A 12,479-nucleotide genomic window follows, 5' to 3' on the forward strand; every position below is an offset into this window, starting at 1 on the left:
AGATAGATAGATAGATAGATAGATAGATAGATAGATAGATAGATAGATAGATAGATAGATAGACAGACAGACAGACGGACAGACAGACATTTGAAAACTTAACAGCAAATTTAGAGGGCCCAGGAATCCCACAGGGTGAGCCCATGGGAAGGCCCCAGTTTTAGTTTCAAAGTTCAAACATAACAATGATTTGCACAAAAAAGGCCTCAACCCTGTTTTTCACCCATGAAAGCTTTAGAAGGGCAAACGCCACTACTAACTACCAATCGCCACCACTAACGAAGCTTTTCATGCAAGTGGTTTGTTTGGACAAAGGAAAATGTTGTCTAATTCTATTTACATCTTATGTTTCAGGTCCGACTACAGCCATCTGTCCTCCACCAGCAGTAAGTATTCTTTGAATGTCCTTCAGGGTTGTCTTTTAAATTTGTTAATCAAAATGTAGTTTCATCATTTTCCGCTTGCTCTCCTCCTTCCTACCCCTCCCATGTACCCCCCAACTCTCTTCCAAATTCACGACCTCCTCTTCTTGAACCATTGCCGTTACATACACCTATAAACAACAAATATAAAGACAGACTGCTCACCCCACGCAGTGTTGCTGGACGTATACGTTTTTAGGGCTGACCATTAAGACTGGCTAAGCCAATCAGGAGGCTCATCCCTAGAGAAGACTAGTTCTTCATCTCTGAGCAGCTGTTACCTGAACATAGCTCCTCAGTCAGGGGTGGGAATCCTGTGAGATTTCCCCCATCCATGTTGGGATGTCAACTGCTGCTAGAACTGCTCAGGTCTTGAGGGGCAGCTGTGTTGTTGAGATTTCATGCGTGTGGCTTCCCTGTCATAGCTAGAAGGTATTATAGTCTTACAACAAACTGCCTGGTCTCCTGGCTCTTACAGTCTCTCCGCCCCCTATTCCATGATGTTCCCTGGACCTTAGAAGCAGGAATTGTGATGCAGATGTATCACTTGGGGCCGGATACCCCACAGGACACTGTTCTCTGCATGTTGACCAGCAGCACTCTCTGTAACGGTCTCCTGCTGCAAAAAGAACCTTCTTCGGTTAGGGTAAGATCTACACTTACCTGTGTGTATGGAGCTACATATTTAGAGTATAGTTAGAAATTATGTGGATTTAGGAAAGTGACAGTTGCAGGTTCTCCTCTAAGACCCGTGACCTCACTAGCCACTTACGGGTTGGCTAGGTTTACGGTACCAGATATGATTTCCTTCCCGTTCAGCAGACCTTGCATCCGATTAGACAGCCGTTGGTCACTGCTAATTTTAAGGGCCACTATTGCAACGTGAGGGCTATCTTATCGTGTTGGTCGCTGCTGGGGTTCGTGGGTGTCACAACTGGGTAGAACTACTATCCTAGCGCCCCTCAGCAGCACCTTCTGGTGCTCTAAAAGCTAGTTCTCAGGGAGGAAGTCCGTGTCAATTTTATCACAAATCCTCTGGGTCCTATGTCCAAAATGTGTGGTGTCCTCAGCAATAAGGACTTACCTTCAGCCTCCTGGAGGTGACCAAGAGCAACAGCAGTAGCATACATTGTTTGGGAAATATCATGAACTCCCCTGCCCAATAACTTAAAAGGAGGTTTCCTCTGTCTAGTATTACGGTTTTTTGTTAGATAGTCTATAGCTCTTAGCCAGCCCAAAGTGGTATAACATCATTTAAACACAGGGGAGGGATGGGTTGGGACAGGGGAGGAGTGTTTATATTTATGTGTGCAATGTACTTATATATGTTTTATACATAATTTTAGGTAAATGTGCAATAATAATGGCCTATACCTTTTCCAAAACATCCTTAGTGTTATTTATCTCTCCTCCTTCCCTTTCCTCCTATATTGAAAATTCCACCCCAAGTTATACACTCCCCTTTGGTTTTCCCATTTTTCCCCCTTCCTATCACCTATATCCTTCTATTCTTCTTTCTTGAGCTCCTTCCTTCCTCCACCCCCAACACACCATGGTCCTTTTACTTTCCTGGTTTCTGCAGTTTCTACTCATCTGAATATTTAGAGCTAGAAATCACAGATGAGAGAGAACATGTATCATTTGTCTTGCTAGGTCTGGGTTACCTCGTTCAGTATAGTATTTTCTAGATCCATCTATTTACTTGCAGATTTTATGAGCTCGTTTTTTCTTACATCTGAGTAGTATTTCATTGTATATATGTACCATGTTTTCATTGTCCATTCATCGGTTAGAAGACATTTAAGTTGTTTCCATTTCACAGCTATTGTGAATAAAAGCAGCAATGAAATGGCTGAGCAAGAATCTGGGGAGTAGAATGCAGAGTCCTCTGTGTTTATGCCAAAGAGTGGTATAACTGGGCCATACGGTAGACTTATCTTTAGCCTTTTGAAAGTTCTCCATACTGATTTCCATAGTGGCTGCACCAGTTTGCAATCCCATCAACGGTGAACGAGGGGTCCCTTTTCCCCACACCCTCACCAGCATTTATTGCTGTTGTTCTGTTGACCTTTGCCATTCTGACTGGGGTGAGATGAAATCCTGGTTGTTTTGACTTGCATTTCTTTAATTGCTAAGGATAATGAATACTCTTTTGAAATGTTAGTTCACTTTTACTTCATCTTTTGAGAGCCCTGTTTATATCCAATAGGCATTTTTAAACTGGATCATTTGGGTTTTTTGAGTTTTTGGTTTGAGTTCTTTATATATTCTGGATATTAACCTTCTGTAAATATGACTGAAAAGATTCTCTCCCATTCTGCGGGCTTCTTCTTCACTCGGTTGATTTTTTTCTTCCCTTGGCTATGCAGAAGTTTTTAGTTTTATGAAATCCCATTTACCAATTGTTGCCTTAATTCCTGGGCAAGTGGAATCCTGTTTAGAACGTCTTTTCCTGCGTCTATACCATGTAAGAGAGAGACTATACTTTCTTCTAGCAGTTTCAGTGTTTTTCACGTTAAGGCCTTTGATATATCTAAGTTAATTTTTGTGCAGGGTGATAGATGCAGGTTTTAGTTATTTGCTTCTTTTACATGTGTACCTCCGGTTTTCGCAGCAACATTTGTTGAAGGTGCTGCTGCCTTTTCTACAGTATATGTTTTTGGTGTGTTTGTCAGATATCGGACAGCTATAGCTATGTGTACTCATATTTGCGTCTTCAGTTTTGCTCCATTGGTCTATATGTCTGCTTTTATGGAAATACCACACTGTTTGATTATTATGGCTCTGTAATATGTCTGAAATCTGAAACAGTAATTCCTCCAGCATTGTTCTTTTTGCCTGGGATTGCCTTGGGGGTCTTTTTTGTTCCATATAAATTTTAGGATGTTTTTCTCTATTTCTGCAAAGATTGATTAGGATTCTGGATTTTGATTAGGATTGGATTGAATCTGTAAACTACTTTTGGTAGAATTGTCATTGTCTCAATATTAATTCTACCAACCCACAATTATGGGTTATCTTTCCATTTTCTAATGTTTTCCTTAAATCTCTGTCTTCAGGAATATAACGTTTTCATTGTAGAGTTCTTTCTACAACCACTCCCTTGGTTGAATTCATTCCTAGTTATTTTATTTTCTTTAACCATACTGTGAAGGTGAGTTGTGTCCATGATCTCTAGCCCAGTGTGTTCGCTCATAATGTATAGAAAAGCTCTGAGTTTTTGTAAGTTGATTTCACACTCTGCCACTTGCCTGAATTGTTGATTGTTTCTAAACATTTTTTATGGAATCCTTGGGATCTTTTGAGTGTAATATCATAACATCTTCAACTAGGGGTCGTTTGACTGGTTTTCTGGTTTTCGTCTTACTGCTTTAGCTCCAGCTTCAAGCACTATATTGAAAAGAAGACAACCCCGTCTCATTCTTGATTTTAATGTTATTACTTTGAGTTTTTTCTCCATTTAAAGTAATGTTGGCTGTCAGTTTGCCTTTATTATGTTGAGAAATTTTCCCCTCCAATCCTACTCCATCCTAGGCAGAAGGCATGTTAGATTTTGCCAAAGGCCTTTTTTATATTTAGTAAGATGGTCATTCAGCTTTTGTCTTTAAGCCCACTTATATTATCTATTGTACTGTTGGATTTATGTATGTTGAACCATCTGTGCATCTTTGGGATAAAGCCAACTTGATCATGGTGGATAATATTTTTGATATATACTTATACTTGGTTTTCAAATATTTTACTGAGGATTTTTTTATTTTGGCCCATGGTTTTCTCTTCTGTTGTGTCTTTTATTATTTTAAAAATGATGCACACACAGATATTATATGAAAGAGTTTACTGGAGGGAAGGGAAGCAGAAGAGAGTTAGGGCCTGAGTGAATCATGAGGGCAGAGAAGAGAGAGAGATACAGAGTAAGTGACAGAGAGAGACAGAAACAGAGACAGAAAGACAGAGAGACAGAGACAGAGATGGGGGTGGGGCATCCAGACAGAGAAGAGGAGAGAGCAGGAGAGAGAGCCAGGCCAGTCACTAAGTACCTGGCCCAGATGATGTCAGAGGACACAGGAAGTTGTCAAGACCCTAAAAGTCCCTAAGGGAAAGCCAGTTGAATTGCTTGCAGAACATAACCGTGTCTTTACCTGATTTTGACATTGGAAGATTACTAGATTTGTTGAAAGAGTTTTAAGGAGTTCCTCCTGTTTGCTTTTCTTTCTGCTATGAATGCATCTAAGCCTGTGTCTTTCTTAGGTGTCTCTATCTCTTTATTTGTTATGGGTCTGCTTCAGTTGTTGATCTTATCTTACTTTAACTTCGGTGGTTTGGATAAATCCAGAAATGTACCCATTTCCATTAGGTTTTCCAGCTTCGTGGAGTACAGGTTTTTAAACCATCCCCGTATACAGCTCTGAATTTCTTTGGTGTCTGTTGTAATGTTTCCCTGTTCATTTCTGATTCTGTTAATTTGGGTCCTCTCTTTTGGTTAGTTGGGCTAGGATTCTGTGAATCTTGTTTATCTTCTCAAAGAAACAGATCCTAGATTTATCTTTTCTTTGTAATATCTATTTCTCTTTCATTAATTTCTGATCCAGTTTTTATTATTTCTTGACATCTGCTGGATTTAGGCTTGATTTGTTCTTGGTTTTCCAAGTTCTTGAATTGCGTCATTAAGTCATTTGTTTGTGCTCTTTCTGATTTTTCATTTTTGGGGCTTAGAGCTCTAAATTTCCCTTATAGGGGTGTTTTTAATGTGACCCAGGGGGTTTGTTGTGTTGTGTTTTCATTTCCATCTACTTCCGGGAATTTTTTTTTTTGACCCATTCATCATTCAGTAATGACCTGTTTAATCTCCATGAGTTTGTGTACTTAATTAAAAAGGCTTTTGTTTCTTTATTTGATTGATTGATTGATTGATTGCTATCAATTTTTATGTTTGTTGTATTATTGGCAGATAGTACATATGAAGTTATCTCAATATTCTGAGTTTGTTGAGATTTGCTTTGTGTTCCAGAATGTGATCTGTTTTAGAGAAGCTTTGATGAGCTGCTGCGTAGAATGTATATTCTTTGGTGTTTGGGTGCAATTTTCTGTAGATATATTAGGTCCACTTGATATATGATGTTATTTAATTCTGTTGTTTCTCACTTCATTTTTGTTGTTGGTATTCTTCAGATGCCCTCCTAGAGAAAGTGAGGTATTGAAATCACTTACTATTGATGTTGGATGTTAATCTGTGTCCATAAGTCCAACAGTATACTTTTTAATGAAATCAGGTGCACCAGAGTCTGGTGCATATATGCCTAGGATAGTAACGTTTTCTTGGTTAATCCTTCCCTTGGGTACAACCAAGTGTCCCTTTTTATATCTTCGGAGTAGTTTTGGTTTGAAGCCTATTTTGTCAGGTGTTAAAATGGCAATGCCTCCTTGTTTCCTGTTCCTCATTGTTTGGAATACTTTTTTTCTATTCCTTCCCTTTAAGGTGGTGCCTGTCTTTAAAGCTGGCCTGGAGGCTCTTCCTTGACCTTAACTATATGACTCCTCTCCCTGTGGAATGCAAGCCCGATAGATATGCCCCAGGCTTTAGCATTAGCCTGTACACCTTCTAGGAGCATCCTCTTCAGGAACCAAATTAGCTCATTTCTTAACACCAAGCACTCCAATCCCTGCTACATGAAGGCTAAGAAAAAACTCGGAGCCCGCGCTGCCTTCTTGGGTCCGGGTCCAGCCGACCTGCAGGGAGACATCCCTGCCCCCTGAACACTCCTGTGAATTGTGTTACAGCAGTACCAATACCAAGAAAGACTCTAAGTAGGCAATCTAGCAACCATTTCTCCTCTTCAAATCCAACTGAAAGGAATAGACATTTAGTGATTCTAAAGACTGTGCTGAGTCTGGGCCCTGCTAAGCAAGCACTCTCACTGTGCTAAATCTCCAGCCCGGGATGTAGACATTTTTATTAGCCCAACTGCCTATTTTTGTAATTCCTGGTTTATAAGTGGTCATGAGATGTAATAACATTGAGTAGAAATATGTTTTATACGGGCACTGAAAGGTGCTTGTACTCCATATGAAAATATAAGTAAATGTACGCATGAGGGATGATGTCTCATATCCAGACAGGACTTTCAACGATTAGAAAGAAGTGTCATTGCAAAGCTGTTCCTATTGATTGGACATCTGTTTTAAATCACCCGAAACAATTGTCTTGCAGTAGAAGCCTTGGCTTTTTGATTTGGTAAGCGCTGAGTTTCTTGCTTTCTCTCGTGATCCTGTAAAGCTTTCAACTTCCAAATGGAGAGACACTTAATTGGATCATTATGTTCATTGATGTTCTAGCTTGGTTTTCCTCTGTAATGGGGACTGTGAGAAAAGCTGAGTATCTAGAATTGTAATGTAGTGTCAAACTTTACTCGGTTGTTAGGGATGACTGCGGTGAGCAGTTTCTGATCATTCCAGCCAACTGAAGACACAACGTTGCCCCTCAGTTATTAAAGCCGTTATAATCACGAGAGCAGTTCCCTGCTAGCCTCCTGAACTGCTCTCCAGACTGTCATCTTCATTCCTGTTTGACCCAGACACCGCACTTCCTCAAGAGTGGTTTCTCTAAACTACCTACCCACCGCCAGTGCTAGATTTGTAGGTCTAAGTGCCATCCTCTGGGTCACGACAAAGCACCTCGCTAGGCAGCAAACTTGGTCCATTGGTTCGGATGTTTCCCTCCTCTCTTGCCTTAGGCGTAGTCTGGAGTTGAGCTCAGTTCCTCTGGGGCAGCTGGGCTCTGTACCGATTCACCATTCTTCCTTTCCCCTGAAGTTGTGGTGTTCACTCCTCACTCACGAGACCTCATGCACAGTGTGTGTTTCCATCGGGGAATAGGTTTGGCTACAACTGGGAGAAGAAAATAATCGATAAGCAAATAGAGGTTTGTTCTCCTCTCAAATTAAAATGAGTGCAGCTGAGGAGGCAGTGCAGGTTTAGGGAGCACTTCCAGTCACTCTGCTACACCTCGCTCCGCTGTTGGCATCCATCCTTAAGGTTGCCTGAGAGGTGCAATATGGCGACTGCCACCACAACCATCCCAGAGTGTTACCAGAGTTTTTAGGGTCGAAGTCTGGCAGCCCTGACAAGCCAGGCTGGGCCACCCCCTCAATACACCAGTTAAAAGACATAGGTAACAATGAAAAGGAGAGAGGGGGTTGTGTTTGTTTGTTTGTTTGTTGTTTTCCAAGGTGACCATGAGGAAGCCCCGGTCCATCATGAGTTTTAGTTAAAGTAGAGTCGAGAGGTTTGCTTAACTAAGCAGGCTGGGTCAGCGTACGGTCCTGCCGGTCACTGTCTTGCTCCTTGTAATGGTTATAGGAACTGTTCGGACTTCCTTCCAGGGAATCAAGTTCCTCCTCTGGTGCCAGGCTTCAGCCTTTTTCTTCCCCCAGCACAAGATGGGGGAATTCTGATCTCTTGAGCACCAACATGTCAATAGTTCCTATAACCATGGGACTATTGAGCTACATTTCTGACCCCAGCCCTTGCTTTTAAAGTTTTACCAAAGACACTATTTTTTCGAAAACCTTGAACCAGATCTTCATTAAATGTATTTTTTTTTTCCTAGTTCTGAGGGCTCAGCCAACCTTTCCTGATAGTAAATACTGGTGGGCCACAGCTGGCCTGCTGTAGCTCAGCACCTGGCCTGACGATGCTCCAAGTTAGGAACATAAATGTTGGCCCTGCCCACATGCAGAAGGCCCTTGGGTAGGCATTGAAAGAGAGTGCATTTTCTGAAAAGAATTTTTTTTTAATTAAGTCTAAAGTTTACCATGGAAAACACAAATATCGCCATGACACAATATGCTCTTCCAAGTAGATTGTTAAAAATCACATCTCCCATGATGTAGATCATACTCAAAGGGCAGAGTAGGGACAGGGTGACGAGTGTGTCATTGTCCTGTGGGCGTCTGTCTCCATCATAAGGACTGGGTATGAGCCCCCCGTATGACCAGCATGTTCAATTGCTGCCTTATACGTGTATAAGGGAGAAGCAGGAAGAGCCTGGGCCTCTTCTTTTTGCTCTCTCTGACCCAGAATGAAAACACAAGGAAGTAAACATGTATGGGGCGTGTAGTGTTCATTCCAATGTGAGGGCTGAATGAGTTAACTCTAAATGAAAAGAAAGAAATAAAACAGAAGGACATAACTACTCCTACGAATGGTGGAGGAAAAAGTTTTTTGTAGATAAAAGGGAGAATGCAGTCAGAGGCAGAGGCAGAGACATCTAAGAGAGTAAGCTGGACCATGTGAGGAGAGGGCAGAAGGGAGAGAAGAGAGGGGAGAGGGAAGAGCAAGAGGCCAAAAGAGTAAAAAGGACCAGCATAGCTCAAATGGCTGGATTATGTAAGGCAGAGCAGCGTGGGGAAGGGCAGCCCAGCCCCTGGATTGGAAAGTTTGGGTAGGGGTGAGATATACCAAGCAAGGAGGACCCTGTAGCAGGGACTGAGGGATTCTGGGAGAACCTCGCTTCCAGAATCAGCTTTAATATGTTAAATAGACACCTCAGCTATTTGTCTTGGGCTTGAGACCCAACATCCCAGTCTTTTTCTTGATAATAAATGATAAGGGTGATGCAATCTTTTCTATGACTACTTCCTGCTGACACTGGGGTACCATTGCTGTTAGAGCTACAGTAAGTCAGTATCACCAGAGACCTGAGAAGGATAAATTTTAGCAGGAGGTATAATTTAAATGTCTGTGTATCAATTAAAATGACAGACTCATCCACTACCTGAATGGCTGCCCATGGTCTGGATGGCCTTGTGGGCAGTAATTGGTCTTCAGCTGTCGTCCGGGACAGCATGACATCTTCAGCTGCACACAGAGCGACATCAGCCTTCCCCTGCCAGACCCAGAAGCTCTGAGAGATTTTCATGTGGAGAATGAACTTGGGATGATTGATCTTACTTTGACCAGGCAGGAATTTGTCATCATACATAAATCCATACCAATCCAAAATATTTTTGGAGACCTGCTGTTGCTTCCTTAGTCTAAAAGGAGATACAGCGATAAACCTAGTAGGAGTAAGAAGTCTTATGAATGTTGCCTTAGTTAATTTGTACCATGTAGTCACCTTAAGATGGTAGAGTCGCACGGCATGTGCCCTTTAGCCCTAATAAAGATGGCTGACAACCATGTCGTTGTTTTTAAACAAGAGTTCAGTCTAGGTTACATAGATAGTACATCTTAAACAAGAGTTGAATTACATATATAGTAAGTTGTAGTAAATTAAGATTACCTATGTATAGATTTTTTAACTATAAGCGTTTTGTTGTAAGTTTTCAGTTGAATTTTGTTACAGATTTTAAAGATTTTTTTTTAACCACACCCAATGAACTTAAGACTCCTGATAACAGAGTTTACAGCATAGCCTTAAGAGATTTTTTTTTTTTTTGAGAGCAGAGCACAGAGAAATTGTAGAGATAAAAGAGTTTACGAGCGGAAGTAGAACCTTAGAGATAAGAGACTTTTGGAAGTGTAGAGCCCAGCAAGTTTAGACCTAGAGAGTTGGGGATCATTTGGGAGTGTCAGTTGTTACAACTAGTGAGAATTTGGAAATCAGGTGTGCCAATTTGGGACCATTGATCCACACTGAGGCAAAGCTGTTTGTCATCCAAGGAGGAGAGAGAGGGTGGCATAACGTAATTCCAGTAGAGAGGATTTCTATAAGCTCCAAGAGGGAACTGAGAGAAAGAGGAAGAACACTGAGTGGCTCAGAAGGGGCAAACTTTGAGAAGCGCCAGGGAGGAAGGGCCTAGAAGGGCTTAAGGAAGAGACCCAGCTGGCAGTGGTCAGGAGAGGAGACTTTTGGAGGGAGCTGAGGAAACAGAAAGTAGGGTCTCAGGGGCCAGGATGGGTTTAAGAAAGCTACGGGATTGTAGGCATCGCCCAGGGAGAGGGGACAAAAGGTAACAGTTGCCTAGCAGACAAGACAACAGCTCCTAGGGGGAGGCAGCAAAGAGTAGCTGAGGTGGGTAAAGTGTGACAAGAATTTTCATCCAGGCATCCCCAAGCAGAATGGGAAACTTGTCAGAGAGAGAGAAAAACAAAACAAAACAAAAAACGTGCAAATCACAGAAAGGTGTCCCTTGTCTTTGTGATTGGGGCCCGGTGCAGGAGAGAGGAGCACCGGCGTGGCTTTTATAGTAATAGACATAGCAGGCAGCTCCGTGGGGTCACTTATCCACTAGAGAGCCTACTACAGTAGGCTCCAGGAGACAGAGAGACCAAGAGAGGAGGAGAAGAAGACTAGGATTTGGGGTCACATTTGATGGATGGCAGGAGCTAGCAGAAACAAGGGATCCCCATACCTGACGTGAGGAGAGTCAAATCAGCAGCTTGGTTCAGAGAGGACAAGTTCCTAGGAAGGAAGGGAACTCATATGCACCGATCCCAGGTTTCAGCACCAGATAAATGAAATGAGTGCAGTAAAGAAACAAAACAAAACAAAAAAGCCATTCTGTGGGTGAAAAGGGAAAAGTTTATTCCAAACGGCCAAGGCTGTCTCTTAGGAAAGCAGAGAGAAACAATGGGGGAAATTTTCCAGGGTTTTCAGGGAGTAGGAGGTACCAGGGAAGAGGGTATCCTGTAAGCTGCGGTGAAGGGCTTTGAAGTGTGAGCAAGGTGTTGAAGGAGCCTAGAAACCGGCAAAGGCCTTGATATGCTAATAGACACCACAGGCATTTGTTAATTTATGAGCCATAGATCCTCTTTGCCAGAGAGAAGTATTTTCTCTCTGGGACTATTTTCTCAAGTATCTGAGGGAATGCTGGCTTTTGTCTAAATGCCAGACTTTGGGAGAAGAAATTTCTTGGGACTAGACAACCCCAGCTTCTCCATGCTGTTTGCTGACCGCGAGCCACCGAGAGCAAGAGATCAGGACCAGAGGCAAAGGCTGCTTTTTATTCCCCTCGCTGCCCAAGGAAGACTGAGCCATTGGGTACGCCTCTTCTTCACGATTCTGAAATCTCACTTGCACTCTTTTTTTTTTAAATCTTTTATTTATTTTTTATTAATTACACTTTATTCATTTTGTATCCCCCCATAAGCCCCTCCCTCCTCCCCTGCCGATCCCACCCTCCCTCCCCTTTCTGCATGCAGGCCACTCCCCAAGTCACTTGCACTCTTATTTTGTGCCACGGAGGGGGCGCAGCTGAGGAATTTATTTAACCTGTGGCTTCATTTGGGGGGTTGAACTTTCCCCCGTTACAAATAGTCCATTCGCTCCTTAATAGCTTGCTGGGGAAAGCTAGCTCCACTTTCATGATTTCTGAAAAGCTCAGCACACTGTGGCCCTAAGAGAATTTCACTGAAATAAAGGAGGAGGAATTCCATTCACTCTCAGAAGTTTAAGCTGGGTTTCCAGAACTCTGGTGAGCTCATCAAGCCATGAGGCACGACTTGCATTCTTAAGTGGTGTGAATAAAAGGGGCCAATTTTTATAAACAGAATGGAAGGAAAACAATAATTACAATAGGAAAAATTTAAGTGTGCCGTATACTGCTGCTGAGATCTGATCCTGTGTGGTTGGATATTTCCCTTCAGATAAAAATTATAATCACACTTGAGAATTACTCTTAGAAGGTATTAGGAGATTAATATTTACTTTTTTTTCAGAACACGTGGCATCTCCTAAGGATCTCTAACCCCAGAATAATGCATGTAAGAAACAAGCAAAGAATTAACTAGCTATATTTGAGGTCTTTCTTCAGGACCCTCCCAAGTTAAGCCTAAAATGGCCCCAGCTCCAAACTCAAGATATCTGCCAGCTCTCCTCCTGGCCCTTTACCACAAAGAAAAGGGAATGAAGAATTATGGATGCTTTCCCATTAGAAAGTCTAGGCAAGTAAGGTACATGCCTGTAATTCCAACACTTGGGGAGGCATAGGCTGTGAGTTCAAGGGCAGCCTGGTCTGCAAAGTGAGTCCGGGCTACACAGAGAAACTGTCTCGGAAGGAAGGAAGGAAGGAAGGAAGGAAGGAAGGAAGGAAGGAAGGAAGGAAGGAAGGAAGG

General features: G+C 42.3%; 1 protein-coding gene across 1 annotated transcript in view; it reads left to right on the top strand.

The window, feature by feature from the left end:
* Positions 1-12,479, top strand: part of Fam124a (family with sequence similarity 124 member A) — a 52,386-nt gene that overhangs the window by 7,937 nt on the left and 31,970 nt on the right. The window contains exon 2 of the mRNA XM_055609670.1: positions 355-386. Within this exon, the coding sequence (XP_055465645.1) occupies positions 355-386 (32 nt within the window). The remainder of the gene's footprint in view (positions 1-354; positions 387-12,479) is intronic.

This window comes from Psammomys obesus, unplaced genomic scaffold (genome assembly GCF_907164565.1).
Source record: "Psammomys obesus unplaced genomic scaffold, mPsaObe1.curated_primary_1811, whole genome shotgun sequence".
Taxonomy (NCBI): domain Eukaryota; kingdom Metazoa; phylum Chordata; class Mammalia; order Rodentia; family Muridae; genus Psammomys; species Psammomys obesus.